The following is a 22,088-nucleotide window of genomic DNA, read 5'->3' as shown; positions in this document are numbered from 1 at the left end:
GTCCCTGGTTCGATACCACCAGATTGGAATTTTTAAGTTGCGCACCAATCACCTAGCTGTTTTTGGAGATTAGTGTTTGTCCTTTGTCCCCTTCTTCCGGGATTATTCTCGTTCTACTTGGTGAATGTCTGCTTCTCACATACTTACCCTTTGAATACCCTCAAGATAAAAAAGACGGAAGACCAGCGGAGCTGTGCTCGATACACTGTGTGCTTCTTCTTCGTCGTCGCCTGTTTTTCGCGCCGTTTCCTACGATGAATTCTCACCAGCGCGCCAAACCATCCATTCTTTTATTACAGCTGGAAAGGTTGCCGCCATCTACGAGCGACGGTGGAAACCATACTGGTTGTGTGCTTGCTGCCGTCCTTATAGATGGCAGTAGCTGTCCAGGTAGGTTTGTGTCGACATACCGGACACGATCCTGGGGAACCTAGTCCTTAACAGCTCCGCTGTAAAAAAGAAATCCAGTATTCCAAGCTTTATTTGCACAACAAAAGTTATATGAATGCAAAATAAACAAAAGACAGCTGTCTCACAAAGGGAATCTACTATTTTATTTCTAGCATTTCAATCTCCAACACTGAAAATACCGTAATGCCTTTCTTTTTTCGGCATGCTTCCAAGGTTTCGAAATTCTTTTTTCAACGGGGCTCAAAGTCTAGCCAGCTCTGCTGACGACAGATCGCACAAAACTGAATGAAAAGACAAGACAACATTTGACCACATGTTTCACGCAGAGACTGCTTCAGGCATCCACTACCACATGGCTCTCTGCACCCCGGACATGTAGTTGTAGTCCGCAAAGTGACGGAACATTATCCGCGACACGCGCCAGGGACGGACGAAGGAACGAGCCCTGGAGGTGACCACGCATCGCCCGTGGATACGCGTTGTACAGCTGTTCAGCGGAAGCTCAGCAATCTCCTTGTCTGCTATTTCCTGCAACAGCAAAGGCATCGTGAAGATAAATCAGGGAAATATCTGTACCTTTTTCAGTCCTAGCAAGGAATGCATCATGTGGTGTTTGCAGGATAAAAAATGTTACATAGTATTCAAATAAACTAATGTTTGTTTCTTTGTTTGGAAGTCAGCTTTCTGGCTCGCTTTGCAGTTAACACTTTCCTGACCATGGGAAAAGTAGAAATTTTCAAAGGATCCGTGCAATTGCTTTTATTTTCCTAACTAACTTGCGTATGAAGCAAAATGACACACCAAAATCTGGCCAATTAGCTGTTATTTTAAAAAACAAAATGTAGAAAAAAAATTTCAAATGTTATTTTCTGAAAATGCAACGTAAGTATGGGAGGCATATAAACGCCGAAACTTCTACAGCTATGTCAAATTAAACAACAAATAATAAAAAAAATTCAGAAATTGTGCCCCACTCCCACGACTTCTGAAAGTTAGTGTATTCTAACTGATGTCTATTTTTTGTTCGTCGGAGTTAGCCTCCGTAACACGTGTGCTTTTTAAAGAAAGAATGCTTATATTGGTGAAGCATAATAGTACACCTCACATTCCCAGAATGCTTTTTTTGTGTTTCGCCCCGGTTTTGTCATAGCAGTAAGTGTAGTTCTCTCATATTTAACATTTCTGTCCAGCTTGTTGGGAACATTAAATGTGCACGTCGGCTCAGGACAGCCTTGCAAGTTATAGTGATGCTTACCGACAACCATCTGTTAAGTGATACCTATACCATAATTTAGAGTGACTCCACATCTCTTGAGGTATAAAAAAATATGCCCCAATACAGTTGAATTACGTAAATAATGCCATCTTTGTTTCGAAGACTGACGCAAGCAGTTAGCCACATTAGGCAAGTGAAACCACCGTTCCCAGGACTGTTTTTGACAGCCCACCACCTTGTGATTAAACCTACCTTGAAATTGAAACTAGTGCTCTTCGGCTATCCACACGATATTGGAATATAATTCCTCGCACGAAACTTAACTTCTTGACGGTGCTTGGAAACCATCGATCACCGGTGACTGATGGCTTATAGGTGCGGTCAGGAAAAAGTTGAGAACAAAAATACCTCAAGAAAATAAAATTAGAGACCGTAAATTTTACCAAAAAATATAACCGAGACGTTGCTCATGTACTGTGCTCAGTCTCAGAGATCTGCTCATCATGTTTAATGCTTGGGAGAAGAGCGTGTTGGTTTAAGTCATGGATGAAGAAAGAATAAAACAATTAAGACAGGGACAACACAACCACATGAAAGATGTGGTTGTGTTGTCCCTGTTTTAATTGTTTTATTCTTTCTTCATCCATCATGTTTAGCCTTCACCAAACCTTTCGTGCCCTTACCTTTCAGTACATTTTTGTTTCTTTCAAAGGAAATAGGACTGAATTTGTCAGGGAAAGTATGCATCCGTTCTTCAGACATGTTCCAAAGCTAGAAATGTGCAAACCAGTAACTACGCATAATTTTGTGATTGATGTAAAGGTGAGTCCCCCTTTTTTCCTGTACGTGAAAAAACATACTTTTGCAATTACAAATTTACGCTGTACAATAATCATGCCATATAAATAGGGTTCAGAGTTTTCGGTTTAAACCCATAAAAAATGATAAAAGTATGCCGAACCCATTTTTGGAAATTCAGTTTTAACCGAAAAAGGTCGGTTTGCAAATTCGGTTTAAACCAATAAAAGTATGTCTAATCCGTTCTCTAAAATTCAGTGTTAACCGAAAAAGGTCAGTTTTTAAGGCCGCGTCGAGGTTGGTGGGGGAGGGAGGGAGAAAGAGAGAGGGCTTTGCAAGGTTAGACATTGTGTGACGTCTTCATCATTGCCTTCTTCCAAGGTTCAACATACAACGAAAAAGAAGTCTTGGATTGGCCTTCGCGGGACATCTGTGTCCTTTCTGTGATCGGGCTAAGTGTAACAAATTCCTGGTCAAAAAAAAAAAAAAAAGTTTGGATGTCGGCTAGTATAAGGTTTTTCGCTTCATGCACTTTAGAGGACATCGAGGAGAGCCTTTCTTATTACCCTCTCTCAAACTTCCCTGTGGTTGACAACATAAATACAATGGATTATTTTTTTTGCCATTCCGCTGGTTCCTATACGGTCATCACCTTGGACGGTCACGTCGTCAGAGTGGGAAGGGAAAAGAAGCGCGCTAAAGATTATGCCCGCGAATTCGGCGATTTTGAGGTGTGTCCTGATGGAAGTTGCAGCGAAGACCACGTATGTACACGTGCCGTTATTCTTTGAGTGATCACAAATATCAGAGCTACAAGGATCATCTGATCCGGTGTCCGATGGTGTTTCTTTCATATTCACCGAAAGAAACCGGTAAACCTTTTTGGGAATAAATATACACCGAAGAAAACCGAAAATTGAATTTTAAAATAAGCACCTAAAAAGTATGCCGAATTTTAAAAAAATAAAAACCAAAAGCGCGGAACTCTACGTATAACACCTCAGACTGTGGTGGAAGAAATTGGAAACATTTTAGTAGAAGGAACAGACACAGAAAGGGACATCCTCTTTCAAATTTCTAGTTTCAAATTTCTTCCACCACAGTCTCAGGTGTTATATGGCATGATTAGCTAGTACCAGCTCGCCTGCACACTCACTGTCTTTTCACTTATGTACAATAATCTAGCTACAAATGGAATTAGATAACATGTTAGGATAAAATCAAATAAACAAGGCTATGACGCATTACTAGTGGCCCACCAACACCAACATTTATCGTTTGCTTTTACACACCATAACCAGACATCTAATCAGGTACACTGCAGCAACCATGAACTTGCTGCCGGCCGCACATGATAGCTAGATCAGGCTATATATTGAGGTGTAATGCTGTTGCGGGCTTACTGAGGTGACAATAGACTTAAAATACTTCGAATAATAATCTATTTTCACTTTACAGAAAGTGAAAGAAAAGAAATAACGACAAAACTTGTCCTGCGGACGCTTTAAAGGGACGGCACCACGTGACTGTTCTCGCTGATAAGTTCCCGGGTTGCCGCTCGCACTGCATTCGCATTCAGTGACCTTGTTTCCAAAGCAAATCTTGATCCTGTAAACTTACACTTTTCCCGAAATTTGACGAGAAATAAAAATGGAACGGGCCACGACTCGATAAAGCCTTAGCAACAACGCCCAGTTAGGCCTACTACAATATCTATGATTCAACTTTATTCTGTACCCCCAATAATACATATATACAAAGGGGTAAATAACTGTTTTAAGACTCAGAAAAAAAAAAAAAAAAGGAGATGTTTCGTTTGAAATTGCTACCTGAAGTGCCCTGGGCAAGATGTCGTTTTTTCGCAGAGAATTTATGTTGATCCTCAGACGGGCGTATTCCTTCACGATTCTGCGTCGTTTTGCGTCACGGGCCATCCTCCAGTCCGTGTACATGAACCGTCGCGGACTCAGGGAACCCAACGTAGTCGTCGACTGTAAATTAAAAACGCAGAAAATAAAGTCAGGAAGTTGTATCTTTGACAACTTAGAAGTGGTCACATCATAGTGTGACTAATGGAAGTCCGAAGAACAGCCTCTACTGACAACGCCTACTCATCAAACAAAGCATCAAAGATGCGTCGATGCAAGCAAAATAACTAAAGTACCTTCAAACGTAACTTAAAAATGTAAAGCGTCACTGAACATAGAAGCTGAAGCACGCTGTGCATGTTGGATACGCAAATGTGATTGGAGGGCAAACGTTTTGGACAGTTTGGTGGGTTTCTACATCTCAGATCGACGAAAAACTTGCCTGTCCGGAAAGAGCTGCATTCGCCAGACACCTCGTTGCTCCGAGGAGCTTATTCATTGCTAAACTCAAAGCGGTATTCATTTAAGCTCGCTCAATCAGATAGAATCAATAAAACCGGAGCATGCGGGCCGCCATGACAGTCAGCTAGATTTAGGACCGCATTTTGATAATAAACTTCTTTACAAGCTTTTTATAAAAATATTTAATAAATTTAAAATTACCATAATGTTTTACTTTAATAAAATATTTATAAATGTTTGCATAACAAAGCGTTTTGTGAACGTATTGATGACGTCATAACCAAGTCGATATATAGCACGTGACCCGCCGCCGTCACTTCTCTTCGCTCTCCGTCGGTTGTGTTGGTGAGTTGTGCTGCCTCTTTTATCCGCGTTTTGCTGGGTCAAATTATTGGCATCCGTCAAGAACATTGGGTCAGTTTTTAACTATCAGGATAATTCTTGACGTTTGCGGCATTATTTTCGGGCGGTGGTTACTGTTTCACCTGTTCGGATTGGTTGGACGTTTCCGGGGTAGCCGGTGCTGATCCCCGTGATGGCGGTGCGAAAGGCCGCCCGACTTTCCGTGCTGGTTACCACGTCTCCGAGTTCCGGTTCGCCAAAAATTCGCTTCCGAACCGAGCTTACGCCTTCTGCAACGAGTGGACTGGTGTGGACCAGCCACTATCACATTCGCTTGTCATTAGCAGTGTGTTTCTACGCCTCGTGGCGACGAAAATTTTTGGGTCGCCATTTTGACTGCGCACGCCATTCCCCGCTCCGCTTTTGTGCCCATTGCTGTTTGCCGGCGCGGCCGCGAACTTCCAGTGTCCGGGCGCTAGGAGCGCCGACTTCAGGGGGTCTTCAACTCCGTTTGACGAGCTCATCTCTGTCTTTCTTTTGCAGTCAGGGGCACACGCCACGATCACCCGAAGTCATGGGAAAGGAAAAGACGCACATTAACATCGTGGTCATCGGCCACGTCGATTCCGGCAAGTCGACGACCACCGGTCACCTGATCTACAAATGCGGTGGTATCGACAAGCGTACCATCGAGAAGTTCGAGAAGGAAGCCCAAGAGGTCAGTTTTTCGGGGTTCCTCCTGACCGCTTTTTCCCTGCGCCCGTCGGTCCTTTATCGGAGCGGGCGGAGTTCGCCATATTGTCTGGTCGCCGGCCGGCGTGATGCGGTTCCAAGCTTCGCGTTTGGGGAATTGGGTTTTTCTGTATGTTGAGCTGAGATCAGTTACAGCTGGAAAAACTTGTGTTGGTTCGGAGGCGATAGGCCATGTGCGCATGAAGTTACGTTAGGCTTGCTGGTCAGTGCTTCGAATGCTTCTTTCAACAAGCAAGTTCATTACTCCCTAAGCATTTTATGGCCCAACGCAGACTACGCTGTGTATTAGTCAAGTAAATTCAAAAGGGGGCATATGGTACTGGGATAAATGAAGTATACTTCAAGTGTGGCTAAAACTCGATTTTGGCACAGCTTTGTTAAAGACAATGATCACTCTCTTCCTGCTTCTTAGTCTCAAATTTGACTTCTAAGTTTTGCCAGCACTCCTGCACTCTAAATTTTTTTGGCTTTCATTCAAACATTTTGCCATTGGTTTGGTGAGAATGGTGTATGTTCCGCTTGCTTGCAGATGGGCAAGGGCTCCTTCAAGTACGCCTGGGTGTTGGACAAGCTGAAGGCAGAGCGTGAACGTGGTATCACCATCGATATCACCCTGTGGAAGTTCGAGACCCCCAGGTACTACGTGACCGTCATCGATGCCCCGGGACATCGTGATTTCATCAAGAACATGATCACGGGTACCTCCCAGGTCAGTCTGGCAGTCCCCTTTGGCTAGTTTTAGCACTGGACAACCTCCAATTATCTTCAGTCTTTCAACCTTTGTAAGTGAACACTAGAGAACTGGACTCTACTCCTAGTGTTTCCTTGCAATAGTGGGAGGACTTCACAGGTGTTAGTGCTGCTTTTAACCTGCAATGGGGGTATAGTTTGTACAGCTTTTAGATGACCTATGTAAAGTACCTCATATTTGTTTCATGCTAGTGCAATTTACACTTTTGGTGCCGGTACTCTTGATAATACTGGTCTAGATGAGTTTAGTGGATAGTTTTTCCACCACCAGCTATAGTCTGACAGGTTAAGAATTCGGGAGACTTGTCTCCCACCCCTCCTACACTTTAGCAGACCAAATGCTTGAGAGGTCGTCTCCTCTCCAATATTCACTTCGCTAAAGTGGAGAGGTGGGGGGGGAGCTTTCCTTTAACTCTTAACCTGTCGGACTATAGCAGCCAGTTAACAATGGGAACGGAGCAGTGCAGTTACTGGCGTTATTCTCTGCCATCTTACTCAAACTACAATTAGTCAATCTTGTTTATGGCATTGTTGGGAGAAAATTTTGCCAAGGATGCAAAGACCTTCGCTGCTGGCAGCCACTTGTTTCTTATGCTTGCACGTCTTATATTCAAAAGGGATTTCGAGGAATATGGCAGACACCAGCCTCTAGGCGTTGTGCTTTGTTTGACCCTGATGTCCCTTCCAGGCCGACTGTGCCGTGCTGGTTGTGGCTGCTGGTACTGGTGAGTTCGAGGCTGGTATCTCCAAGAACGGTCAGACCAGAGAGCATGCTCTGCTGGCCTACACCCTGGGTGTGAAGCAGATGATTGTGGGTGTCAACAAGATGGACACCACTGAGCCCCCCTTCTCTCAAACCCGTTTCGAGGAAATCCAGAAGGAAGTGTCTGCCTACATCAAGAAAATTGGCTACAACCCAGCCACCGTCCCCTTCGTGCCCATCTCCGGCTGGAACGGTGACAACATGCTGGACGCCAGCCCCAACATGGGCTGGTACAAGGGCTGGACCATTGAGCGCAAGTCTGGCAAGTCTGAGGGCAAGTCCCTGCTGCAGGCCCTGGACGCCATGGAGCCCCCCACCCGTCCCACGGACAAGCCCCTCCGACTTCCCCTGCAGGACGTCTACAAGATTGGTGGTATCGGCACGGTCCCGGTCGGCCGTGTGGAGACTGGTCTCCTCAAGCCCGGCATGGTGGTGACCTTCGCCCCCGCCAACATCACCACTGAGGTCAAGTCTGTGGAGATGCATCACGAGGCTCTGACGGAAGCCGTGCCCGGAGACAACGTGGGCTTCAACGTCAAGAACGTGTCTGTGAAGGAGTTGCGTCGTGGCTACGTGTGTGGAGACTCCAAGGACTCTCCACCCAAGTCTACGGAGGAGTTCACCGCCCAGGTGATTGTGCTGAACCACCCTGGCCAGATCTCCAACGGCTACACGCCTGTTCTGGACTGCCACACGGCTCACATTGCCTGCAAGTTCCGTGAGATCAAGGAGAAGTGCGACCGTCGTTCTGGCAAGAAGCTGGAAGGTACGGTCATCTCAATGGCTAGAGGACACCAGCCTGACTGGTGTCTTCGAGGAATCCTTATTCCAGAAATCCTGGGACCATAGGTCTCCGGGATGAGGATGCCTCGAGGACATCAGTCTTGATAGTTCAAGGTTTTTTTTTTTGGTTTTTTTTAGTAGTCTTCAGTATTTAGCTAGTTCTGATGTCTTGTCCTTGTCTTTTGCAGACAACCCAAAGTTCATCAAGTCTGGAGATGCTGCCATCATCGACCTGGTGCCCTCCAAGCCGATGTGCGTGGAGACCTTCACCGACTTCCCACCCTTGGGTCGCTTTGCCGTGCGTGACATGAGGCAGACGGTGGCTGTGGGCGTCATCAAGTCTGTGAAGCCCAAGGAGGCATCTGGTGGCAAGGTCACCAAGGCTGCTGAGAAGGCCCAGAAGAAGAAATAACTATGGCTACTTGGCAGGGCCACTCCAGAGCAGCAGCCACGGCAGCAGGGCTGCTGGCCCCCGGCCGGGACAAGGCTCCTGGCACACTTTCGTTTGGTTACTCTGTTTCTCAACCTTTGGTTGCTGTGTCAGTGTCACCGCAAAGAGTTCAGGAGGAAAAAAAGTCTGTGCCCCTTACCTGTTGAGATGTTGTCATTGGGTGTTTCTATTTTAAAGCGACACAAATAAAAGCCAAGCTGTATCGCCCTTCGAGTCTGGGTGTCCATCCTCTTTATTTCTCTCAATCTTGGTTCTGTTTTGAAATAGGTGGGTGTGCCTTTGTTGAATCTCATCTCGATTAAACTGCTTGGGTAATTAGAAACCATGGCATAGTGCAATGCCACAAATCTGTTCACTCGTCTGAATTGTTAGGTTATTGAAGGGTAAAATTGAGCTTGCTAGGGCTTAAATGGAAAGTGCAGGAATTGGTGACGGGCCATTTATGCAGGACTTGTTCGTCTAATCCGAATATTGCTTGAAGGTCCAAATGTGTAGTCCCGCTCTTCACTCTACTGCTTCCGCATTATGAGCGGGGTGGATCCAGACTGCAAAATACGAATTCAATGTCTGGCGGGCACGAGATATACTGAAGGCCCACCTAAACCGAAAACCTGAAGTCTGATAATCGGTGCCCGTGTGCCACTCATCTCAATGACAATAGACATAGAGATCAGTGCCGTGTACGCAACCGACAGAACTTTAAATGCAAATTATTATAGATTTTAATTACCTACAAGCGTTGCTGTCGTGTATTAAAACAACTTTTCCATTCGTGCGCCTCTGTTACACGGGTTACACGCTAGGCTAGAGTGCCTTCATGTGCGCTCACATGAAGGCTCCCTACGCTAGGCTAGAGTAATAGCGAGTTCGTTTCACACGCACAGGCACCGTTCGAGTTCTCTCCCAGAATGCACCGCACTCTCAGAGTGTTGCACGGAAAACTGGACTCAAACGAACTCGCCAAATGCACCGAGTGCAGAAGATTGATGCTGCCGCCATCTATGTTGTAGAAAAGGTACCGACTTCAAACCGAAACTAGCGCCTTTCTGATCGGAGTGGTGCGTGGGAATGCGAGAATGCAGTCGCTACCAACGTTTATCTACAAACGTTGGTCGCTGCAACCTGTAGTTTATAGTTGCGATGACTTCAAACAGCTCGGCTGCCGTAGAGATAGTTACAGGCGGCGTAAATTTCCGCAACCAGCTGTCTACAAAGCAGCTGGTTGCGATCTTTCAATTCTTACAACTGTTTACACTGAAGAAAACTGATGATACTGTCCGAGCACAAGCATGATCCGTTTAAGCATGGTATTATGCGTGAACCACTGAAAGGGTGCGGCTTAAAACTAGCCTGTTGGAATATCCAGCAAAACTGGGACTTTCGATTTGGATCGTCAATATAGGTGGATCAGATATTAGCCTTGGTGAGGGCGTCGAGAACGAGAGCATTCTCGAACAAAATACGACGGGGCAAGTTAGCTGACGTAGGTAAATGTTAAACATGATGATGTTGCCCAATCCTCGGGTAAAGTCTCCATCTTTAGCTTTCTCTGATGCTTATTAGGCAGTCAGAGGTTTCTGCTGGGGGAGTTTTGTCGACAAATGTTAAATTTTTCACCCGCACACGGATGGTGATAGATATCTCGGGGGCTGCTGTTACGTTTGTTCTGATCATTCCTTTTCACACTGGTATATTTCAGCGTTTGTACGGCAACAAAGCGATTTAAAACCGGCAAATAAATCATGGGTTGTCAATTGCTTCCTTCGGGAAATAGCAGACGCTCACAATTCAAGCTCGCGTTTGATTTCGTGGCCCCAGGGACGCGTTTTTTTATCAGAAAATCTACTTTTTTTTTCGTTCGGTTCCGCGACACATCGTAGCAGACGAACCCTGGTCGTCTGCTCCCGCTCCTTGCCGGCCCCGCCGGAGCGAGGCATGACGGGATTGCATTTTGGCGCACTCCCGATTTTCTCGGTGCAGCGAGTGCATGCACGCGTGGGGTGTCAGCGCTGAAACGAACTCGGAGAGTGCAACCACTCGTGGAGTGCCGGCCGAAACGAACCCGTTCCTCGCTGCGAGTGGGCACGCGTGGGCACGAGTGCCGTGAAACGAACTCGCTATAACTCATGACTCGCCTCGTAGCTCATAGAGGGGCTTTAGTAGCTCACGCTTTGCACTTTTGATACTGTGGCTCAAGAGTAACCTACCTCGTTAAAATAAACAATCAAAATGCAACAAATAAAAAGAAAAAAACTAAAAAATAGTGTAATAATGTCACTACTAAAAAAAAAAAAAAAGATTGTATGCAGCGCCATCTCTACTTGAAAGCGAGAAGTAACTCTAGCCAGTGCTGCCCTCTTTTAGCCCGTATTGTATCGATTCGTCAGATGATGACGGTCGCGTAGATGGTGGGATGGTGCGCGATACACGCTGATTACGTTGTCGGAAATCATGTGATTCAGTCAAAAGATTTCCTCGCTTTCGCTTTCCTCATACAGCGCGTAGCGCGTAGTTTGGCAGTGTCGTTGGTGTCGTCGGAGCAGTCGGGTTTCAGTCGCCCGCGGTCCAACCAGTTCAACCATGCACGCCGTTCGCCTGGTTTGCGCCGTCGCGGCGCTCTCCGTGGTGAGTCCACACCACTTTCGTACTGTGTTTGCGGGTCGGACTTCGCAAGCTGTGCAGTTAACTTTGGGCCAACTTTCCTAGTTCATTTTCTCATTACGAGGGAAGCTGGGGGGAAGTTGCTGATTCATGATAGGTAGCAACAACGCTAAAAAAGACCGGGTGTACTGAGAAGACAACCCAAGGTCCACCGAAATTGGACACCTGTAAAATTTACGCACGCCACATTAATAACATTAACTCAGATTTCGCGGGTGCGTTTAGTTTCATGACACTGCATTTCAGAAAGAAGTGATAGAGCGCACCTGTCTTCCTGTGAATCTCCTATGTTGACCTGTTTTTTTTTTTTTTTTTTTTTTTTTTTTTTTTTTTTGGCGCCGTAGTTGACAAGTGTTGACACTCCATGCTTCTCTCCGTAATATGTCTGTCGAAGTGCTAATCGAGTGCTCCTGACCTAGAGCGTTATCCATCCTTTCACTTGGATGAAATGTCAATGACAGGGTAAGAACTGACACTAGCATCTCTTTCGGATACCCGGCCAAGAGCAGTTGCCCGTTGCCTTCCGTGATGCTGCGCGTGCACGCTCTAAGGCTCCGAAACATAGAAGGTAGAAAGCTGACGCTGGAGGCGAGACGACTATAAAAACCTCCCTACCGTTTTTCTTTTCTTCTCGAGTTACCGAATTAGCGTGCACGATTCCAGGGGCATTACTTCGACACTGCATGACACGCCTTCGGTGCTTATCTTAACTTCTCTATCAGTCTGCCAATTGTTTCGAGCAGTTGTTCGCTAGATTGATAGATATGCAGCCGAGGTCTCTCAGAGTGCAATTCGGTGCTGTTAAACCCTACCCCAACGAAACAAAATGAGGGATTTGTTTATTTGTGGAGACCCTGGAACACCCAAGGTTCATTAGCAAGGGAGCAGTCAAGACGTACGAGTTCTGCACAAATCTACAAATATTGATGAACTCTCCTATTGTCCATCTTATAACCCAGGAAGACCAGCATCCGTTACATCCGTTTGACGAAACATTAAACAAGAGAGGTTGTTTGAAAGCAATGAAACTGATTTCACTCCTGTGCCGAAGGCACTTTTCTGTGTCATCCTGATAAAAATCGTGGCTGGCCAAATTATGCAGTGACTTCATAGCTAAGCCAGTGGAGACCAACATTAACAAGTGGCTTGTACTGCCTACAGCAAAAATTGGTAAGAGACTTGCAAAATTTATGATTCTCCTTACTACATTTATGTGATCATAAAATTTCATAACTAGCGTGCTCAAAAGTACATTGCAAAATAATATTTAGGTGCTCTAAAGGGTTCAAACTCATTTTTGGTACTTCAGGTGCTCCAAGAGCCATTTTTAGGTGTTCCAAAGTGCTCGAAAATTTGTGTTCTATTGCTTCAAAAATTGCTCCAAGTCACAATTTGTTCATTCTTGATCTGACGTAGTATATGTTATGCATTAGTTTCAAGTGACCTAAACACATCTTGTATGGAAATGCCCTGTTTAAAGGGATTGTCCGGTCGAAACCGGAAGCACTTGAGTTTTTGCACTCGTTACATTGAGGGAGTGTTCATAAGTCAAACATACTTTTTGTTCAGATATATGATGTTCCTATATTTTAAACCATTCATGAGTGTGTGTGTGTGTACGAAACTGCAACCCAAATTTCGCCATCGTCAATAGCTGACATTTGTAGCTGCTGCTTGTCGCATAACTCGAAGGCTCGTCGGATGGTCGGGATGACAAGCCTTGGTCGATGGATGTCTTGTATTTTGTTTGAAATTTTAAGTCTCCTAGGCTGTACTCTACTGAAATATGTTTCTTGTAGTGCAGCTCCCAAGCGTGTGCAAAAAAGTCTCACCTTTGGCAAGATATTGCTTGAAAACAGCCTTTAGCTTTGAACCGACGTATGCCGTTTCGCGCAAACACAACTGTGACAGCCACCGATCTGACAAGGACCGCTTGATAAGAGAAGGATGCAGATTTTGCCTTTAAAGCGGCACCTGGGTCCATGAAGCGGCATCTGGGTCCACATATCGGCAAATCCGCTGGATCGGTGACGCGGCTGCGGGTCTTTCTTTTGGAGGCGATGCCAGCGGTTAACGCAAACGGCGACTCGTTCAAAATGTATGTAACATTCCTAGATCGTCACTCGACTCGGACGAGCTTGGTGAATTGTAGCTTGGCTCCATTTTCACACGCTGGTCAAACGGAATCGGGCAGCGAGCGTCCTAAATATAACATTTGGCATTGTTTCAAGATGGCCTAGCTATTGCTTTCGGTTTCTCTGCATAATCAAACCGATTGATCCGGTTTGGGCGAGGTGTGAGTGGATATAGTTGAATATCGTTGGTGCAGCATCACACCTCAGCTTACGAGCCTTCTGCCTGCTAAGAGCTAAGTCTTAGCTCTCTTCTGTAAAATGATTGCTGCATAAGCGGGATCTCGATCTTGACGTGAACACAGTGTTTCCTATGTACAGTCCCCCACAATATGAAAGACCCACTGGGAGCGCGTGGCCGAGGCGGTGGCTGGCAGGGGCGTTGCGAGCGCTCCGGGCAATTCCATTCTGCTTCGAGGGGAGGACGCTCACTCGGGACTCGGCACAAACTGATAAGCGCGTTGCGCTTTAACTGAGCCTCGAGTGAGTGTCCTCCCCTCGAAGCAGAATGGAATTGCCCGGAGCGCTCGCAACGCCCCCGCCAGCCACCGCCTCGGCCACGCTCTCCCAGTGGGTCTTTCATATTGCGGGGGACTGTACCTTCCACGGTGACGGTTCATTTTGCTCGTTGCTGCACGTCTCGCGGAAAAGTATGGAACGTTGCGTTTGGCTCGCAGGTGCTGCCCAGTGGTTGTGGCACCCAACTGTGAAACAAAAATTTCACCCATCCAAAGAAACAAGTCGAGTACAACAACAAAAATGAAGCACGCTGCAACGTTCATTTGCAGGCAAACGACGAGACAGAGGTGCTCACTTTGTGTTACGTGACACCAGAGCTTCAGTGTTGGTAATGAAAGCACTGTTTACGCTAGGATGCAATTGGAGACTTTTAAAATTCAATAACTTATGCCAAGGGGCATATAAAATTCAGATATTGCAAGGACGATGCATTTTGGAACAATGATATTCAATTGTTTTCTCGAACACAATTTAAATTGAGGATAATGTTTCATCGCACCAATGCACTCTTCATACTCATACCTTCCAAAAACAAATCTCACAGCCTTGTTTTGAACTCCTTCAATATGATTGATAAGCACAGAGCAAAAAAAAATTCCAAATTGCAAGGACATGTTCAGTCAGCAATCAGACATGGCTGCAATAAAGATTCCTTCGTACATTCCCCCCCCCCCCCCAAAAAAAAATGTATATTTTGACATTTAGACAAAAACAAGAAAAAAACATGCAGCTCTCAAAATGCCTTTTTAAAATCCTAAGATTTGGTTGCTCCAGTTGTAACAAGTGAGGTAGGAGTCTTTACATCTGTGTCAAGCACCGACCCAAGTTTTCCATTTTCGTTATCTAGTGCATGGTGCCTCAATAAGGGTTACCTACTTGCGGTGGTTTGTCATCTGGAGTTACATATCTGTGCTACAGTAAAGAATGAATGGTATAGGAATGCTAGCATGGGGTTTCATTTTACTCTACCCTTTTTGTCTTGTTACCTGTCAATGACTCAACAAGTTGGAGTCATTGGCTGACGGGTTTGTCTTTGCAATGTCTTTCAGTCTTTTAAAATTGTGGGAAGGCAGATAATGGCAGGATAGGTACATAATGGTGTTGGACGCAAGGCTCCTATTTTTTCTTTTTGATTAACGACCTCCGGCTGTCGTAAACGTCACTTTTCAAAAGTAGTCGAGGTAGGGTACCCACCTGGGTTTGTTTCGCAGTCCTAAAAATCGTTGGTGTAAAAAGAAAAGACGAACAAAACGGCACAGATGCAGGGTTCCGTCTGCCTGCATCTTTCACTTCTATCTTTGTATTGTTTAAAAAAAAATGAATGGACATTCACTTACAGGTATTCAGCAAGTTTTTATTTTTTAACTTCAGAGCGTTCGATGTATGAACTCAAAGTAGGTGGTTAGGCTGATTTTGGGGTGACATCGACTCCAACTTGATATTCACAGGCAAGTCAGGCAGTCTGTTTTTACCTGGGAACAAAGATTCTAATGTATGCTGCATCAAATTTCCTGCCTGCGAGCTAAAGTCGTTTTACCTGTACATCAAATACATGCAGCTTTTCGGTTGCCACGGCAACGGAACCTTCCGAGCACAGGTGCCAACACGGCCGCAGGGGATGTAAACTATAGTTAGTTTTGTTTGATATGTTTGTGTTTGAATGAGCCCAGTTTTATGCGCCTGCCCTCTGTCACAGTCGTGACATGTTTTTTAGCTCACGAGCCAAGGTTGAAGGCTGTTTATAAAAGTGCTCGACAAGAATTAGTCACACAAAAGTTTATGTGCGATGTAGGTTCGGGGGGGTACTTACTCTCTTGCTTGTTTCTCTGAAAACTGTCTTGAAAAACTGTCTTTTGTCATTTATGGTTGTTTTAAAGAGCTGGAGCTTAGAAATGGGAGGATTTGGCATTTTTCAATGATTGTAGGTTTATACTTTAACATCTTTGCTCCACATTAGCTTACTTACAGGGTGTTTCTTTTTAAGCGTAACAGATTTGTTTTAAAAAAGCTGTGAAAGCTACACTAATGCAGTTTCTGCAGGTGGGTTATATGGTCAGGGGGAGACAGTTTCGGGGTCTGATTGTACCAATTGGTCAGCTAGTTGTCTAGAATGTTGCCGTATGTTTAAATTATCGAAAATGAACATATGGTTTTAAGTCGAAACATGCTGAGTGTCGTCGAAATATACTAGATCGGTCACTATTGGAAAGACTTGTAGCGCTAGCGGTATCAGTCATGCAGCAGGAGCAAGGCTACTGGTGCTATAAGGCTTCTGCATGGTTTTTCTGTCTTGTCATTCGCTTTTTCTTACCCCAGCCTTGTGCCTGTTGCGGGAGTGCTAACTTTAGGGCTCTATTGCATGTCTCATGCACTCAGTCTTCCTAATACTGATGTGGTGGTTTTCGATGATGCTTGTCAAGTTTCTAATTGGAACGATGTGTGTATTTTCACCAATTAAAAAGTTGTTGAACAAATTTTAGAACTATTAGACTTATTATAGCAATTAGTCCCTTATATTATGTCCCATGGCCGTATAACTTGCCTGCACAAACTGCGTTAAAATAACTTTTGCAGCGTAAAAAAAAAAAAAAAAAAAAATTTTAAAGAGAAACACCTTGTATAACACTAAGTCTGTAAGGAAGTTCTGTGGACCCCCGTTTCTGACTTCAGTAGTTAATAGGCATGCTGACACGGCTGTTTTTGTGAATACGCGTCATCATTCGTCGTGGGAGTTTCGTCTCTGTCGGTCTTCAGTGTACTACTGCGTGATTCAATGACTGAAAAGTTCTAATCTGCAACATAAACCAGTGTCGCCATACCTCAAAGGCAGGTTGACCCTGCACTGTCTAAACACAAGCGTCGAGGTTTTCTTTTTAGAGCGGAGCTCTTAGGGGCCCGTTTTCAGCCTGAGCGCCGTCGCCGTCGGCGTACCCCCCCCCCCCCCCCCCCAAGGTCACGTGACCCCCCAAGGTCACGTGACCCCCCCCCCCCCCCCCAAGTCACGTGACCCCCCTCCCCCGAGATCACGTGACCCCCCCGGGGTCACGTGACTACCCGCAGGTGACGTGACCCCCCTCAGTACCCTTCCCTACTCCTCCTCAAGAGCTGCGCTCCAATTCGGCGTTACAGGGATTTGTAAACGGCTTTCATTTCTTTCCTCTGAGACATGGTAAAAATGTTAGGGGACTACTCTATACTCCATTCACCCCTAAACTGAGACTGCGGCGGGAGCTAGGTGCTCGCAGGACCATCGGCCACCTCCTTCTTGTCACCTAATCAGACTCTTTGCGCGTGCACATGGGCGGGAGCGTGATCACGTTGCGAAAGAGAGGCGTATGACTAGCCCAATGAGGACGTAGCCTCCGCCGCAGTCTCAGCTTAGGGGTGAACGGAGTATAACACAAAAAACTAGCACAGTGCTTGGTGTTTGTCCACTAGCACAAGTGCCAGGATGTGATGTTGAGTGAAAGCACAATAAAAGAAATGGTTACAAATTGGTGCCGTAATCAGCAGGGAACCACTATGCACGGATGAAATGACAACGTAGCTCTGAATCTTTTGTGGTAGGGAGAGTCCCGTTGACACGCAGCTTGTGCCGGCATGTGGAATTAATGGCTCGTGTGCTCGTATTGCGGCATTACGTATCCTGGATTGAGGTCTCTGCACGTCCTGTTTTGGAAGGGTGTTATAATAATAGCTTTAGGTCACCAACGTAGGTGAGAAACTTTGATAGGTTGTCTAGACTGTTTGATTCACAAAGTTGGAATGTGCTCTGAATCTGCTTTCATAGGGCAGCTTTATTTTTGATTCTTTTACTGGAATGCTGGATGCAAATAAAAAATCAAAAAATATTTTTTTTTTCTCAATTGGTTTTTGTGACAAGAGGAATGCACTCTTCTCAAAAGGTTAATGAGTTTGCCTGTTTGTATACTTCGAAGATATTCTTATTCTTGACCTTCTTAAATAAGTAGATGAAAGTTGATATTCTTAAGAATGTCAATTTATACTATTCAGAATATTTGATAATCTTAGTAGAGCTTCATTCAACCTTGTCAAGTACTGCAAATATCATATTTTTTAATGATATGGGCTCATTCTGTCCCAGTCCTTCCTCAAGGTTAGGAAATGGAATTCACCTTCATATCCCGAGAGATAGCCCACCTAAAATAGAGCAAATTGAGTGAAAATAAGGAGTAAACTATCCTTCAGTGTTGTCAACAACAAAAAAAAAAAGGTTGAAATAATGCTAGTTATAGATTTTGTGACCTGCAAAACTTGTGATGACAGCAAGGGACGATGAACTCAAGACTACTGCCTTTCCCAGTTGGCAATGCTTGGTTACCTCCCATCATGGCTAAGTGACACCATTTCTGCCATGGTCACCATTGACCAGGGCCCTGCAATTACTGGAATTACCTTTAGGTGTTATTGAAAGAAAGGAAATCGTGCCAAAAATAAGGAGTTATCTTTCAGAGGTGGGGCATCTCTCTGGATATTACTGTATGTATTGGGCTAGTAAAGGATCTGGTGTGTTCGTTCAGTCAGTCTGCCATTTATTTCTTTTATTTTGTTTTATTTGAATACAGTTGTCTGCTTGGTTTAATCGACTTGAAAAAGGATGGATTTTCTCAGCCCGGGCTTGTACAGTACAATCCACTTATAACGATACCACATATAAATATGTACTGCTTATAACAGTCAGTTTTAGAATTTCTAGACTGGAAATAATGAGTTTCTAGTCCAGATACAACGATAATCGGTTATAACGATTGAAATTTTGGGTTTTTCTCATTATCGTTATAAGTGGGTTGCACTCTACTAGCTTTGGAAGCGTGCAACTAGGGGACACTGCATCCAGTGTTCTTTGGCGACAACTTAGGATGAACTGTGCTATGAACATTTGGGAACTTGTGTAAAGTATTAAAGAAATTATTTTTCCTAAAATTTACTTGGCTTTGCACTCTCTTCCATTAGAACTAAGAATGTAGAAAAATTCAAACCTTTTTCCTCTTTTCGTTAGCAAACTTTGGCTGTTATAGAGCTTCAGAATGAACACATAGAGAGCATGACTGTAGCTTTGCTGTTTTTGCTATAAAGTATGCATGGATACGTGTGTAAGAATTCTGAGCAACTGGTAACCTTGAAGGGTAAAGCTATCTTTATCAGTGATAAACTGTCTCTACTATCCGAAAGTCCTTGCCAATGTTTTCTCTGTTAAGCTATCCTTTATGTGACCAGGAGAAAGTTTAAAGTATCTTGTTTGCCTTTGAAGATAAGATCCAATTCATGAACAGTGGAAGGATTTGAAGTGTCTTGTACTTAAGGATAAGATTCAATTTATGATCTGTAGAAGGATTTTAACTAGCCTTGTACTGACTAATTCCTTCAAACCTGCAGACAACAGTTCTCTTGCTCTAAAAACAATGAGTGTTTCTCTAGCATTCACTTGCTTACCTAGGTGGGCTAGAGTGCTTTCTGTGCTTACTGTAGATTTCTGTTACTTTAATGGTCTTGATATTGAGTGGGGTAAAAGCCCAGCTTCAGATTACTGTATTTTAATTGAAGAAAAAAAACATGTAATAGGAAGACACCATAACGAGAAATAAAATAATAATAAAAAGTGCAAAGCGTTGTTTGTGCATTTCGTTTGTATCCATTTTTTATAACCGCAAGTGAAAGATCATTGGTGGAGGCATTATTTTTGCGTTTTGCAATCATTATTGTGCCTCCTGCTGCTCACATTACGCTTCTAAGAAAAAGTAGTCTGAAGTGTGTATTCCAAACACTCTTCCCATTCATTTTCAGATTTTGAGGGACACGACTGTAAAAATGCGGTCATTGTTAGTCAATAATTTTCATTTTTCCAGGTTACGGCAAACGTTGCGGGCCACTGCGTTCAGAGAGGGAACTGTGGCAAGGACAAGTTGACCATGAAAACTATCCCTTGCGTGGACTACGGACCACCAAACAATGTCAGCGCTGACTCTCTCAAGCTCCTCGCAAACGTGTGTCCAGACCTGCTGAAAGGTTAGTTGCTTTGCGATTACTTTACTATTCAGATTCGAATTTATTAATTTTTTTACAAATACATTAAAATATATATATATATCTATTGTTTGGACTGATAGCTACAGTGGCTAGTGTCGGGCCCAATCACAAAATGTTTTGCAGTGCAGCACCCATGTAAAAAAAAAATGCTAGGTTTTGTTATGGGATAATTTTTATTTAACTCTTGCGAGTAAAAAAAAGAAAGCAGTTTACAACTCCTCGAATTAGAGCGCAGATCTTGAGGAGGAGGAGGGGAGGGTATCTCCCTCCTCTTCACCTCGTCATCCTGCCTGCTAGTCCTCGCTCCAAGCGGCATCGGCGTGACCCTCATGACCTCACCGGGGTCACGTGACGGGAGCGGGGTCTTATGGCGTCACCGGGGTCGTTGTGATGACGGCATTGTCATGGGCATCGTGATGACGTCATCAGTGACATCACGCGTCCCATAATATACCGCGCAAATACGCCGACGGCGACGCCGCTCAAGCCGGAAACAGGCGCCTAAAAGCTGCGCTCTAAAAAAATTTCTGCATCACATTTGTTGGAATTGCATTCCAAATTAATGTACCACTAAATTCAACGATCTATTGATTATATTTTTTATCCTCCCTTTTTTCTTACGGTGGGCCGGAACGGACAATTGAAGGCTGTGTAAGCCAGTGGCGTAGCCAGGGAGGGGCTTATGGGGTTTCTACTCCCACCCTCCCTCCCTCCCTCCCTCCCCTTGACATCCAGCTGACCCTAAAACATACACATAAATCTTAAAGGGACCATGAAATGACCTTTTTACTTTTTCCAGATAACTTTTACATTAAACCGTCAATGTTCACTGAATGCCGAACAGGCATCCGTTTTCGTCTCGGTTTATTAACTTTTACACAAAAAATTATTGAAATATCGACATTTTCATTCTCTCCAACTGACCGCAAAAGAAGCCGTGACGTAGACCGTTTCCGGAACCGGAAGTTCTCTCGGCAGTAGGAGAATGGGAGTGTTAGCGGCAACGAGTTGGGGTGCGCCGGTAGGTTTTACTGCGCTGATGTCACCGACGTATTTCCTGAATCGGCGCCTCTCATCGCCGCATCGCAGCTGAGCGAAATTCAATGAGATATGTTGCGCTATAGCGACAGCATGGGACTAGTCCCATACGCCGGTATGCCTGTTGGGAAGTGCAGCGAGTCTTGTCACCACCCCGTCATTGTTGGCAGAAGGGCCGGCCCGTGTCAGTCGTTTGCAAAGCGACGTAGATGGCGTTTTTCGCGGCCTCGGAGATGCAGGAGCGAGCCGACGTTAAAAAAGATACGTTTGAACTACGAGTGTCAGCAAGAGCCACGTAAATACCTGTTTACACTCGGAGCGGACGAGCGCGCTTGATGGAAGTCTTGTATTCGCGCTGTTGGTAAGCGCTTCAGGACCGTTCTTTTACGATTGCAACTCGATACTGACGCGACACTCGGCAAAGAAAGGTTAGACCGGGGTCGACAGTGACGTGCAGTCTGTCAGAATAAAAATGGCATACCAATAACAAAGTGTACATACCGTGTTACGAAGGCAATCCATACGGCGTTTATTTCAGCTCTATATCACACAAAACAAGAAGATAGAATCGACGAGAGTCCCTTTTCGACGAGTGTTCGTCAACACTGCCTCGGAAAACAAGGGGAAGATTGACCTCACCTCTTAATCTAGAATTGAGGTCAGCGATCAAACTATAATACGGGAAGGGTCCACAAGGGTCGCGCGGGCATATTCCATTTAGCGCGCCAGCCGGTCGTAGGCAGACGGTCTTGCGACGAAGCAATGCAGCGCCGAGTCGGAATGCCTGCTAGGCCTATATTCTGAGCAGCTCGCTTCGTCGGAGTCGGTGGATCCAGCGTTCTTGTTCGTCGTGGTCTGTTTTAAGTACTGTTTTCTTGCTGCTTGATGTCGGCACGCGCGGGAAGAACACATAGAAAAATAAACGTTCAGTCAGTCAGAGTTTTGAGAGGAAGGAAAACAAAGAAAATAAACATTCGTCGGTCGCCGCCACCCAAGTAACTGTTGGCCCTGCCCTACTGCGCACGCGCAGTAGTTGCTTCGTTTACCACACGATAGATGGCGCTTGGCTCTCAGCATTATCAAATTTGGCAAT

General features: G+C 44.9%; 3 protein-coding genes across 4 annotated transcripts in view; 2 read left to right on the top strand and 1 right to left on the bottom strand.

Annotated features, from left to right (window-relative positions):
* Positions 1 to 532: 532 nt before the first annotated feature.
* LOC8035191 (28S ribosomal protein S14, mitochondrial) lies at positions 533 to 4,905 on the bottom strand. The gene is made up of 3 exons (XM_002411101.4): positions 4,736 to 4,905; positions 4,255 to 4,416; positions 533 to 939 (listed from the first exon to the last, which is right to left on the bottom strand). The coding sequence occupies exons 1-3, from the start codon at positions 4,814 to 4,816 to the stop codon at positions 757 to 759; spliced, it is 426 nt and encodes a 141-aa protein (XP_002411146.2). The 5' UTR covers positions 4,817 to 4,905; the 3' UTR covers positions 533 to 756.
* Positions 4,906 to 5,032: 127 nt separating this feature from the next.
* LOC8035179 (elongation factor 1-alpha) lies at positions 5,033 to 8,810 on the top strand. Of its 2 annotated transcripts, none has more exons than XM_002411102.4 (5): positions 5,033 to 5,100; positions 5,641 to 5,815; positions 6,380 to 6,559; positions 7,289 to 8,129; positions 8,335 to 8,810. In XM_002411102.4, the coding sequence occupies exons 2-5, from the start codon at positions 5,672 to 5,674 to the stop codon at positions 8,556 to 8,558; spliced, it is 1,389 nt and encodes a 462-aa protein (XP_002411147.1). In that variant the 5' UTR covers positions 5,033 to 5,100; positions 5,641 to 5,671; the 3' UTR covers positions 8,559 to 8,810. The 2 variants fall into 2 exon arrangements, with proteins under 2 accessions (XP_002411147.1, XP_029844132.1); XM_029988272.3 differs by having other exon boundaries at positions 5,068 to 5,169.
* A 2,149-nt stretch (positions 8,811 to 10,959) lies between these two features.
* LOC8035180 (NPC intracellular cholesterol transporter 1) overlaps positions 10,960 to 22,088 on the top strand; it is a 74,379-nt gene continuing 63,250 nt past the window's right edge. The window contains exons 1-2 of the mRNA XM_029988269.3: positions 10,960 to 11,222; positions 19,777 to 19,936. Coding sequence (XP_029844129.2) covers positions 11,178 to 11,222; positions 19,777 to 19,936 — 205 coding nt within the window. The 5' untranslated portion in view covers positions 10,960 to 11,177. The remainder of the gene's footprint in view (positions 11,223 to 19,776; positions 19,937 to 22,088) is intronic.

This window comes from Ixodes scapularis, unplaced genomic scaffold, assembly GCF_016920785.2.
Source record: "Ixodes scapularis isolate PalLabHiFi unplaced genomic scaffold, ASM1692078v2 PGA_scaffold49__6_contigs__length_1374808, whole genome shotgun sequence".
NCBI lineage: Eukaryota > Metazoa > Arthropoda > Arachnida > Ixodida > Ixodidae > Ixodes > Ixodes scapularis.
This window is presented reverse-complemented; position numbering and strand designations above follow the sequence as displayed.